At 50.4% G+C, this 12,934-nt stretch overlaps 1 protein-coding gene across 1 annotated transcript in view; it reads right to left on the bottom strand.

Annotated features, from left to right (window-relative positions):
* WDR88 (WD repeat domain 88) overlaps nt 1–12,934 on the bottom strand; it is a 45,098-nt gene that overhangs the window by 27,974 nt on the left and 4,190 nt on the right. Inside the window, exons 2-4 of the mRNA XM_034944373.3 lie at nt 10,692–10,802; nt 3,556–3,644; nt 789–852 (exon numbers count right to left, since the gene is read on the bottom strand). Of these exons, the coding sequence (XP_034800264.2) occupies nt 789–852; nt 3,556–3,644; nt 10,692–10,802 (264 nt within the window). The remainder of the gene's footprint in view (nt 1–788; nt 853–3,555; nt 3,645–10,691; nt 10,803–12,934) is intronic.

The following is a 12,934-nucleotide window of genomic DNA, read 5'->3' as shown; positions in this document are numbered from 1 at the left end:
TCCAGCCTGGCTGGAAGAGACAGAGCTTGCAAGACCCTGTCTCTAAAAATCATCATCATCATCATCATAAAATAAAAACTTGGCTTATCTTGTCTTTCTAAAAATGTTTACTATGAATATAAACTGACCTTTGCACTAACAAGAAAGGTTGTTTTTTAAGGAAAGGAAGGAGGAAGGGACAGGAAAGGCCTGCGGGAGCTGGGAGGGAGGGACAGCAGGGGTGGGGCAGGAGACCCCGAGGAGGCCCCTGAGCAGAGCTGAGGCTGCCTGGAAGGGGTGCAGGGCCGAGTGGGAGTCTTGGGCCTGTGGGATGGACAGAGAGTGGCCCCCTCCAAGATATAAAGAGAACAGACTGGTAAGGGCCAGAACCCTGGTTCTTGGGGGCACATGGCCTTTGTCCCATGGCCTCAGCCCCACTTCCTGTCTAATCAAATCCAAACATCTTACCGGGGAGCCTGGAATACCAGCCCCCACACCCCAGCCCCAATTCTGGCTTCTTTCTGTGTATCCAAACCCATCCCATCTTTCAAGCAGAAGCCTTGGTTCCCTCCGCCTCCTCCAGGAGTCTTCCCCCCCAGTGCCCACCCTCTCACCCTCCAGACTTTTTGCAAGCAATGGCTGTTGTGGGTGCAGTTCACATCTGTACTTCCATCCCCAGGAACATGCTTCCTTCCTAGAAGAAGGGAGTTTTGTCACCTCCCCCTACCCAGGGTCCAACCCAAAGCTGCCTGAGGCTTGGTCAAGCCCCTGGGCTGCAACCAACGCCCCCACTGGACAGGCATACGTACCAGCAGCTTGCCTGTCTCCAGGTCCCAGGCCCTCACTGTCTTATCATAGGATGCGGCAATGACTCTGGAAATAAGATGACGAACACTGGTTCTTTTTTTTTTTACAGGGTCTCTTTCTGTTGCCCAGGCTGGAGTGCAGTAGTGCAATACCGGCTCACTGCAACCTCCACCTCCCAGGTTCAAACGACCCTCCTGCCACAGCCTCCTGAGTAGCTGAGATTACAGGCGCCCGCCACCACGCCCAGCTAATTTTTGTATTTTTAGTAGAAACGGGGTTTTGCCATGTTGGCCAGGCTGGTCTCAAACTCCTGACCTCAAGTGATCCACCTGCCTCGGCCTCCCAAAGTGCTAGTATTATAGGTGTGAGCCACCGCGCCTGGCCAAACATTGATTCTTAACAACAGAGACAGTTAGGTCTGTGGTCCTTTCCATCCTCCCCCGCCCCCACCCTTTCCTTTTCTTTTTTGAGACAGGATGTCACTCTGTCATCCAGGCTGCAGTCCAGTGGTGCAATCCTAGCTCACTGCCACCTTGAGCTTCTGGGCTCAAGTGATCCTCCTACCTCAGCCTCCTGAGTAGCTGGGACTATGGGCACTCATCATCATGCCTGGCTATTTTTCTCTCTCTCTCTCTTTTTTTTTTTTTTTTTTCTTAGAGACAGAGTCTCTCTATGTTGCCCAGGCTGGTCTCTCCTGGCCTCAAGCGATCCTCCCACCTCAGCCTCCCAAAGTACAGGAATTACAAGAATAAGCCACCACGCCTGGCCTGCCTATGACTTCTATGAAGACTTTTTTTCATTTTTCTAATTTAGGACCAAGATTATAAATAACACAATCATCTTTAAAAGACTGCTCCATCACCCACCCTAGGGACCATTCGGTTCTCATTGAAACTAGAGAGAAACAGCCAAGCACGGTGGCTCATGCCTGTAATCCCAACACTTTGGGAGGCTGAGGCAGGCAGAACACCTGAGGTCAGGAGTTCAAGACCAGCCTGGCCAACAAGGTGAAACCTCATCTCTACTAAAAATACAAAAATTAGCCAGACATGGTGGTGCACACCTGCAATCCCAGCTACTCAGGAGGCTGAGGCATGAAAATCTCTTCAACCAGGAGGCGGAGGTTACAGTGAGCCAAGATGGCGCCACTGCACTCCAGCGTGGGCAGGAGAGGCTCCATCAAAAAAAAGGAAAGAAGGAAGGAAGGGAGGAAGGGAGGAAGGAAGGGGGAGGAAGGGAGGAAGGAAAGGGAAGGAAGGAAGGAAGGAAATAGAACCTAACACACAAGGAACCACAGCACAATCATCCCCAGTACTCTTCAGCCACCCACACATGTTCCTTTATATCAAGGGCTTTCAAAGTAGCATTTCTTCTGTTTTCCTCTTCTTCTTTTTTATTTTTTCTTTTAAGACGGAGTTTCGCTCGTCGCCCAGGCTGGAGTGCAATGGCGTGACCTCAGCTCACCATAACCTCCACCTCCCGGGTTCAAGCAATTCTCCTGCCTAAGCCTCCGAGTAGCTGGGATTACAGGCATGTGCCACTACGCCCGACTAATTTTGTATTTTTAGTAGAGACGGAGGTTTCTCCATGTTGGTCAGGCTAGCCTTGTTCAAGGCTACCCGACCTCAGGTGATCCGCCTGCCTCGGCCTCCCAGCTGTTTTCCTCTCCTAAAGGGATCTCTACACCCACAAGGATCAATCGTTTTCCTGTCTGCTCCCATGTCTGTCTTTTCACAGCAATATAGTTTAAGAGACTACTTATTTTGTTCTGAAATGTTTTCTTGTACAAAAAAACATAAATGTATCCTTGTCTTCTTACATGGCACGTTTCTGTGGCAAAGTTTGTCCTCTATATAAGATAAATTCCCATGTGGGCATGGAGACTCACACCTGTAATCCCAGCACTTTGGGAGGCCGAGGTGGGTGGATCACCTGAGGTCAAGAGTTCGAGAACAGCCTGGCCAACATGGTGAAACCGCTCTCTACTAAAAATACAAAAATTAGCCAGCTGTGGTGGTGTACACCTGTAGTCCCAGGTACTCAGGAGGCTGAGGCAGGAGAATCACTCGAACCCAGGAGGTGGAGGTTGCAATGAGCCGAGATCGCACTACTGTACTCCAGCCTGGGCAACAGAGCAGGACTCCGTCTCAAAAAAGAAAAAAAAAAAGATAAATTCCCATGAAACTTACATTTTCATACCAGTACACTACAGCGTGGGTGACAAAGCAAGACCCTATCTCAAAAACAAAACAGGCCAGGTACAGTGGCTCATGCCTCTAATTCCAGCACTTTGGGATGCCAAGGCAGGATTATTTGAGCCTAGGAGTTTGAGACCCGCCTGAGCAACATAGCAAAACCCCATCTGTACAAAAATACAAAAATTAGCCAGGCATGGTGGTGCACACTTGTAATCCCAGCTACTCAGGAGGCTGAGGCAAGAGGATCACTGAGCCCAGGAGTCCATGGCTTCAGTGAGCCATGTTTGCACCACTGCACTCCAGCCTGGGCAACAGAGCAGAATCCTGTCTAAATAAAAAATAAAAATTAACAAAGGCCAGGTGTGGTGGCTCATGCCTGTAATGTCAACACTTTGGGAGGCCAATGCAGGAGGAGAATCGCTTGAGGCCACAGGTTCGAGACCAGCTTAGGCCACATGGTGAGACCCCATATCTATTACTTAAAACAAAAACAAAAATGTCACAGGCATACCTATTTATGGCCTGCCTGCTCGCCCTCCCTCTTCCCAGTGTAAGACGAGGGAAAGATCACCTGCTGCTGTCGGCGGTGATGCTGCACTCTACAACAGGAGCTTTGGGCCTGTGCTCAAAATCGCGAACCACAGAACCATCCACCGGATCCTCAAATCAACGGGAGAGAGAGGAGAAGAGAGTGGTCACTGCCGTGTTTGCTGAAGTCGTAAATCGAGGTCAACATTAGCCCTTAGCTTATCTCTGGTAGCAAAATCTGAGAACTCCACGGTCCTGGGACTCTCACTCAGCTCCGAAAGAGGAAAGGACTTTGCAACATGTACGTCCCCTGAGCGGGAAGGACACCCTTGCCATTCCTGGCATCCATGGGAAATTACCCCGCAATTCCAGACACCAGGTGGAAACTGGCCATGCTGGGGGCAGAGCTGCAAACAGATCGTGTTTTCCTTTCCTACTGACCAAAAAGTCTTTGCAGAATCTAGCAATATCTTCCACGCCGGGCGCGGTGGCTCACGACTGTAATCCCAGCACTTTGGGAGGCCGAGGTGGGTGGATCACCTGAGGTCAGGAGTTCAAGACCAGCCTGGCCAACATGGTGAAACCCCGTCTCTACTAAAAATATGAAAATTAGCTGGGTGTGGTGGCGCGCGCCTGTAGTCCCAGCTATTCATGAGGCTGAGGTAGGAGAATCGCTTGAACCCGGAAGTCGGAGGTTTCAGTGAGCTAAGATTGCGCCACTTCATTCCAGCCTGGGCGACAGAGCGAGACACCGTCTCAAAAAGAAAAGAAAATGATCGTCTTGGGTTGTGGGATCCAGGCCCCTGCACGCACTCTGGGCGGGCCGGGGCCAACTGAGGGCAGCGCCAGAATGATCAGTGTCCGTGGGGCTGCGCAGTTTTAGACTCGACAGTGACACCAAGTGGCCAAGAGCAGGAACAGCGGCTGTGCAGAGATCGGCCCACTCCCTCCACACTGGGCATTTAGAAGCATGACCCCACCCCTGTGGACCCAGACAATTTAAAGGGGAAATACTGGTTAGACTTCAAATGAATGAGGGAAAGGGGGTCTAATAAACAGTTGGAAAATAAAGGAGATGTGACAATATTTGGCGTCTAAGTTTATGGTGAGTACATATTCAGTATTTTGGTACAGTCCCAGTTTCATAAATGTATGTGGATGTTCGTGGAGAAGAAAAAAATACCTATGACAACATTTTCACAGCCGTTAACTTTGGGGTCATGGAAAGATGAGTTTTTTTCTTTCTTGTGTTTTCATGTGTTTCCTGTAATAAAATCATATTACCTTTGTAATAATATGAGAAAAACTACCAAACTTTTTTTTTTTTTTTTTTTGAGAGAGGGTCTTGCTCTATCACCCAGGCTGGAGTGCAGTGGCAAGAACACGGCTCACTGCACCCCTTGGCCTCCTGGGCCAAAGCCATCCTCCCATCTCAGCCTCCCAAGTCGCTGGGACCACAGGCACACGCCACCACGCCTGGCTAATTTTTTTGTTTTTGGTAGAAACAAGGTCTCACTATATTACCCAGGCTGGTCTCAAACTCCTTGGCTCAAGCGATCCTCCTGCCTCAACCTCCAAAAGTGCTGGGATTACAGGCGTGACTCACTGTGACCAGCCTTTTTTTTTTGACACTGGATCTCACTCTGTTGTTACCCAGGCTTGAGTGCAGTGGTGCAATTATGGCTCACTGCAGGCACCACCTCCTGGGCTCCAGCAATCCTCCCATCTCAACTTCCTGAGTAGCTGGGACTACAGAAGTGCACAACCATGCCTGGCTAATTTTTTATTTTTTAATTTATAGAGATGAGGGTCTTGCTACATTGCCCAGGCTGGTCTCAAACTCTTGGCCTCAAGCAACCCTCTCACCTCAGCCTCCAAAAGCACTGGGATTACAGACGTGGGCCATTGCACTCAGCTTTCAGGGAGCCTTAAACCCTTTCTTAATCCTCTGGGGTGACTGAGAGACCCCAGGGGCAAGGGAGCCTCTCCCCTTGTCATTGCCCAGGGGATGGGATGGTAACTTGCCACCTGTGCAGTCCACCTTGCATCTTCCAATTCTCCCACGTTATTCTCGCCCCCCGGTCTTTTTTTTTTTTTTTTTTTTTTTGTATTTTTAGTAGAGACAGGGTTTCACCATATTGGCCAGCCTGGTCTCAAACTACTGACCTTGTGATCCACCCACCTGGGCCTCCCAAATTGCTGGGATTACAGGTGTGAGCCACTGCGCCTGGCCCTTCTTTCCCCTTTTGAGTCGGCGGAAGGGCCCCCCGGGGCTGCTGTCTGTGTTGGCCAAAGGGCTCTTGTCTCCATGAAGGGAAGATGCCTGTTTTCACCTTGGTTGTTGTCCCAAGATTAGAGACCCTAATCTTGGAGAGGCCCTCGGTCCCCACAACAGCCTTCTTGCTCTCATTCCCTGCCTGTTCCATGCCCCATCCACAATGCAGGCACTGTCACCTCTGCCGCCTCATATGCCCTCCTTCCCATGAGCCGTCCTCCTCCATGTCCCAGGAAGTGCATCCAAGTGTTCCCCACCCGCACCACAGACTGCTGCCAGCCCTCCTCCCTCCACCACTTTCTCCAGGCAGCCCCTCATCCCTGTGCTCCCTCCCTCTGGCCTCCTAGTGCCTTCGCCCCTTGTCCCATAAATCGCCACCTCTCCTCTGAGCCCCTGCCTTAGCTGGTCCCATTGGCTGCCACTCCAGAGACCTGTCTCCTCCCCTGGCTCCTCCCCTGGCTCTCTTCTTCCATCTTCGTCCCCCCCTGCTGGCTCCTTGAGACCCTCAGCTGTGGCTCCCAGCATGCGCTCCATGTCCCTCCGTAGAGGGTGAACCCATAACCCTACACAGTCATCTCCTCTTGTCACAGTATCTTGGCCAAAATCTCCCCTGGCCTCCCCTCTCTGCCTCACCTACTGACCCCGTTTCCAGTCCCTGCCCCCAGCAACACCTCAAATCCAAATACCTTTAAAATCTTTTAAAAGCCCCTTTTCCTCTAGGTGCGGTGGCTCACGCCTGTAATCCCAGCACTTTGGGAGGCCAAGGCAGGCAGATCACCTGAGGTCAGGAGTTTGAGACCAGCCTGGCCAACATGATGAAACCCCATCTCTACTAAAAATACAAAAATTAGCCGGGCGTGGTGGCAGGTGCCTGTAATCCCAGCTACTTGGGAGGCTGAGGCAGGAGAATCGCTTGAACTCAGGAGGCAGAGGTTGCAGTGAGCCGAGACCACGCCATTGCACTCCAGCCTGAGCAACAAGGGCAAAACGCCATCTCAAAAAAACAAACAAACAAAAAACCTTTTCCCCCTCATTGGAGATTATTGTGAATAACTTGGAAAGTCCATAAACGTACAGAGAAGCTGGGAAAAATATTCTTCATCCTATGCCCAATCTCCCTCTAATATATTGCCACCTTTTTTCTGGTCATTTAAAAATAAGTTTGGGGCTGGGTTTTGGTGGCTCATGCTGTATCCCAGTGTTTTGGGAGGCCAAGGAGGAAGGACGGCTTGAGGCTAAGAGCTCAAGACCAGCCCGGGCAACACAGGGAGATCCCATCTCTACAAAAAATGATAATATTAGCTGGGCATGGCAGCCTGTTCCTGCAGTCCCAGATACTCAGGAGGCTGAGGTGGGAGGATCACTTGAGCCCAGGAGGTTGAGGCTGCAGTGAGCCATAATTGCACCACTGCACTTCAGCCTGGGCAACAGAGTGAGATCCTGTGTCAAAAAAACAAAAACAAAACAAAAAACATGCTCCCACACCTGTAATCCCAGCACTTTTGGAGGCTGAGGCAGGAGAGTCGCTTGAACCAAGGAGTTTGAGACCAGCCTGGGCAATGTAGTGAGACCCTGTCTCTACGAAAAACAAAAAAATTAGCCAGGCGTGGTGGTGTGTGCCTGTGGTCCCAGCGACTTGGGAGGCTGAGATGGGAGGATGCCTTTAGTCCAGGAGGTAAAAGGTGCAGTGAGCCGTGTTCTTGCCACTGCATTCCAGCCTGGGTGATAGAGCAAGACCCTGTCTCAAAAAAAAAAAAAAAGTTTGGTAGTTTTTCTCATATTATTACAAAGGTAATATGATTTTATTACAGAAAACACATGAAAACACAAGAAAGAAAAACATTCATCCTTCCATGACCCCAGAGTTAACAGCTGTGAATATGTTGGCATATGTCTTTTTTTTTTTTTGAGACGGAGTCTCCCACTGTCGCCCAGGCTGGAGTGCAGGGGTGCAATCTCGGCTCACTGCAACCTCCGCCTCCCAGGTTCAAGCAATTCTCCTGTCTCAGCCTCCTGAGTAGCTGGGACTACAGGCACCTGCTACCACACCCAGCTAATTTTTGTATTTTTAGTAGAGACGGGGTTTCACCACATTGGTCAGGCTGGTCTTGAACTCCTGACTTCAGGTGATTCGCTCGCCTCGGCCTCCCAAAGTGCTGGGATTACAGGTATGAGCCACCGTGCCCAGCTGACATGTCTTTTTTTCTTGTCCACACATGTCTGCATACATCTATGAAACTGGGACTTTGGTGGCCCATGCCTGAAATTCCAGCACTTTGGGAAGCTGAGGCAGGAGGATTGCTTGAGGCCAAGAGTTTGAGACTAGCCTGGGCAATGTAGCAAGACCCTCATCTCTACAATATAAAATATAAAAAATTAGCTAGGTGTGGTGGTGCACTCCTGCAGTCCCAGCTACTCGGGGTGTTGAGATGGGGGGATTGCTTGAGTCCAGGAGGTTGAGGCTGCAGTGAGCCATAATTGCACCACTGCACTCCAGCCTGGGTGACAGAGAAAGACTCTGTCTCTAAAACAAAACAAACAAAAAATTCCTCTAGTGTTATCCTGTGGGCTGTGGGGGTGAGGCTCCCAGAGAAACCAGTAGTTTTTCTAACAAGATCTTGAGGCTCTGGGCTCTGTGGGCCAGGTGTCCATAAGGACAGCTACAGAGGGCGGGAGTGGAGGTGAGTGGAGCCCCGGGGCAGCCCCTTCACACAACTGGTCCTGTGCAGCATGGGCAGACCCAGGGAGGCCCAGGAGGTCATGCAACCCCCCAGGGTCACACAGCTGGTAAGTCCTAAACGTGGGGTCCACCACAAACCCTTCTGCCCAGTTGGCATGGCCTTGGCACAGATTATATCTTGTGGCTGTGTGTGTGTGTGTGTATGCATATTTTCTCCCATTTCCATTTCACAAAAGAACAAGTATGAAGTTATAGGCCAATGGTCTTAAATTCATTAAAAACAAACAAACAAACAAAAACAGACAATAGTGGGGATTGACTGATAATGTCTCAAAAAAATCCTCTGTTCCAAACCCTTAAATCCTTTTGCCTGTACCATCCTAAGAACCACTCAACTGATGTCTTTATTTCCGATCTCCATGCGAGTATCTGTCCCCCTAGCAGGAAATACCACAGAAAACATTCCCTTGAGGTCGTCTGTAGGGTGAGGGGCTATCCTCTTCCCCGTTACCCAAACCAGAACCCAGGAACCAGCCTCAACTCCCTCCACTCCTGTCCCTGAAGCCAGATGCTGCAAAACTCACAACTGACCGTCCTCTCCCATGAGTCCCAGCCCCAGCCACACAGCCTTCTGCGGCCTGGCCTCATGGCCACTGCCTTCCTCCAGCCCTACTCCTCCCCAGCCCTCCTGAGTGATCTGCACTGCCCGGGCCTGCTGGCCATGCCCTGCAGTCCCCAGAAGGGCTCCAGGAGCCACCTCTGCAACCTCATGTGAACATCACAGCCCCATCCCCGGTGCCCCTGCCTCCTGCACCTTGGGGTGCTGATCTGCACCCAGGCCTGCCTCTTCCAACCACCCCTCATGAACAGGTCCCAGGCCTGGACACCTTTCTGTCCTCTGTGACCACACAGGCCTGGCCATCCAGTCTCTGTGGATGGAACTCAGTTTTCCAGATGAGAAGGAGACCCAGAGAGATGACATCCTAGGCCCCAAACACAGCCAGGACTTCCGTTCTCTGACAGGCGTGTGGGGTGGCCGGGCACGGTGGCTCACACCTATAATCCCAACAATTTGGGAGGCCGAAGCAGGTAGATAACTTGAGGCCAGGAGTTTGAGACCATCCTGGCCAACATAGTGAAACACTGTCTCTACTAAAAATAAAAAATTAGCTGGGCATGGTGGCGTGCCTCTGTAGTCCCAGCTACTAGGGAGGCTGAGGCAGGAGAATCACTTGAACCCAGAGGCGGAAGTTGTAGTGAGCCGAGATCGTGCCACTATACTCCAGCCTGGGCGACAGAGCAAGACTTTGTCTCAAAAAAAAAAAAAAAAGAAAAGAAAAGAAAGGAAAAAAAAAAAAAAGGTGTGGGGGCCAGGCATGGTGGCTCACACCTATTATCCCTGCACTTTGGTAGGCTAAGGCAGGTGGATCATCTGAAGTCAGGAGTTCGAGACCAGCCTGGCTAATGTGGTGAAACTCTGTCTCTACTAAAAAAATAAAATCAGCCAGGAGTAGTGGCACACACCTGTAGTCCTAGCTACTCAGGAGGCTGAGGCAGGACAATCACTTGAACCCGGGAGGTGGAGGTTGCAGTGAACTGAGATCATGCCATTGCACTCCATCTGGGCAACACTCGTTCTCAAAAAAAAAAAAAAAAAAAAAAGGGCCAGTCACTGTGGCTCATGCCTATATTCCCAGCACTTCGGGAGGCCGAGGTGGGTGGATCACCTGAGGTCAGGAGTTCAAGACCAGCCTGACCAACATGGTGAAACCCCATCTCTACTAAAAAACACAAAAAACAAAAAACAGAATTAGCTGGGTGTGGTGGCACATGCCTGTAATCCCAGCTACTTGGGAGGCTGAGGCAGCAGAATGGCTTCAACTCAGGAAGCGGAGGTTGCAGTGAGCCGAGATCACGCCATTGCACTCCAGCCTGGGCAACAAGAGCGAAACTCCGTCTCAAAAAAAAAAAAATGTGTGGCACTCTCAGTCCAGAGGTCTCCATCCCATTCCCACTGTTTCCAGGCCCGCAGGCTGGCAGCAGCCACCCTAACTTCGTCTAGGCTGGGCTCTCACCTTCCCCTCCTTCTGGCACTTTGCTCAGAAGACCTGCAAACCAGGACCCACAAGTGCCTGTGAGTTCAGTGCTGGGGAACTCGACACAGGAGGTGCCTAAGCTTAGGAAAGGTTGTCGCTCCAGGAGCACCTAACAGCCGGCCACCTACCCACAGCTTCACAGTGCAGTCATAGGAGCCACTGAGGAGCTTTGTGTCATCCACACAGAAGTGGCAGGTGCTCACAGCGTGCTCGTGCCCACTCAGAATTTTAAATGGGATCTGAAAAAAGGAGAGACCAGATGAGCTAAACATGTTGCAGGACACAAGATCAATGTACAACAGTTAATTCTATTTCTAAACACTTGCAATAAACCACCTGGAAAAAAATAAATTTAAAAAATTCTGGCCAGGGGGGTGGCTCACATCTGTAATCCCAGCACTTTGGGAGGCCGAGGCAGGCAGATCATCTGAGGTCAGGAGTTCAAGACCAGCCTGGCCAACATGGCAAAACTCCATCTCTACTAAAAATACAAAACTTAGCCAGGCATGGTGGCGCACGCCTGTAATCCCAGCTACTCGGAGGCTGAGGCAGGAGAATCACTTGAATACAGGAGGCGGAGGTTGCAGTGAGCCAAGATTGCACCACTGCACTCCAGCCTGGGTGACAGAGTGAGACTCCATCTGAAAAAAAAAAAAAATTCTGGCTGGGCACGGTGGCTCATCCCTATAATCCCAGCACTCTGGGAGGCTGGGGCAGGAGGACTGCTTGAGCCTGGGAGTTCAAGACCAGTCTGGGCAACATAGTGAGACTGTCTGTACAAAATTGGAAAAAAAAAAAAAGAAGAAGAAAGAGAATGAGCCAGGCATGGTGGCTCACACTTGTAGTCCCAGCCACTCAGAAGGCTGAGGTGGGAGGACTACTTGAGCCCAGAAGGTTAACGTTACAGTGAGCTATGATTACAGCACTGCACTCCAGCCTGGGTGACAGAGCAAGACCCTGCCTTTAAATAATTAAAATTAAAATTTTAAATGGGCAAAGGAGTTGAATAGATATATCTCCAAAGAAGATATGCAAGGGCGGGGCGTGGTGGCTCACAACTATAATCTCAGCACTTTGGGAGGCTGAAGCAGGTGGATCACTTGAGGCCAGGAGATTAAGACCAGCCTGGCCAACATGGCAAAACCCCATCTCTACTAAAAAATAAAAAATAAAAATAAATAAATTAGCCAGCCATCGTGGTGTGCTCCTGTAATCCAAACTACTCAGGAGGCTGAGTCATGAGAATTGCTTGAACCCAGGAGGCGGAGGTTACAATGAGCTATGATCATGTCACTGCACTCCAGCCTGGGTGACAGAGTGAGACCTGTCTCAAAAAGAAAAAAAAAAAAATAGTTGATAGCACATGAAAAGATTCTCAACATGACTCACCACATCAGGAAAGTGCAAATGAAAACCATAGTGTGGCCGGGCGCGGTGGCTCATGCCTGTAATCCCAGCACTTTGGGAGACCGAGGCAGGCGGATTACCTGAGGTCAGGAATTCAAGACCAGCCTGGCCAACATGGCAAAACCCCATCTCTACTAAAAATACAAAAATTAGGCCGGGCACGGTGGCTCATGCCTATAATCCCAGCACTTTGGGAGGCTGGGGTAGGTGGATCACCTGAGGTTGGGAGTTTGAGACCAGCCTGACCAACATGGAGAAACCCCGTCTCTACTAAAAATACAAAATTAGCCGGGCATGGTGGCGCATGCCTGTAATCCCAGCTACTCATGAGGCTGAGGCAGGAGAATCGCTTGAACCCGGGAGGCGGAGGTTGCAATGAGCCGAGGTCATGCCATTGCACTCCAGCCTGGGCAACAAGAGCAAAACTCCATCTCAAAAAAAAAAAAAAAATTAGCCGAATGTGGTGTTGGGCACCTCTAATCCCAGCTACTTGGGGGGCTAAGGCAGGAGAATCACTTGAACCTGGGAGGTAGAGGCTGCAGTGAGCTGAGATCATGCCACTGCACTCCAGCCTGGGTGACAGAGCAAGACTTCGTCTTAAAAAAAAAAAAAGAAAGAAAGAAAAGAAAACCAAAGTGTGATACTGTGTCATATTTGTTAGGATGGCTATCATCAAAGTCCCATAACAAGTGTTGGCAAGGATGCGAATAGTTGGAAACCTCCTACATTGCTGGTAGGAACGTAAAGTAGTGTAGCCACTTTGAAAAACAGGCGGTTCGGCCAGGCGCGGTGGCTCACGCCTGTAATCCCAGCACTTTGGGAGGCCAAGGTGGGTGGATCACCTGAGGCCAAGAGTTCAAGACCAGCCTGGCCAACATGGTGAAACTCTGTCTCTACTAAAAGTACAAAAATTAGCCGGGCATGGTGGCACATGCCTGTAAGCCCAGCTACTGGGGGACTGAGG

The sequence above is a fragment of the Pan paniscus genome, chromosome 20 (assembly GCF_029289425.2).
Source record: "Pan paniscus chromosome 20, NHGRI_mPanPan1-v2.0_pri, whole genome shotgun sequence".
Lineage (NCBI taxonomy): Eukaryota > Metazoa > Chordata > Mammalia > Primates > Hominidae > Pan > Pan paniscus.
Note: the sequence above shows the minus strand (reverse complement) of the source record. Positions and strands in the feature narration are given on the sequence as shown.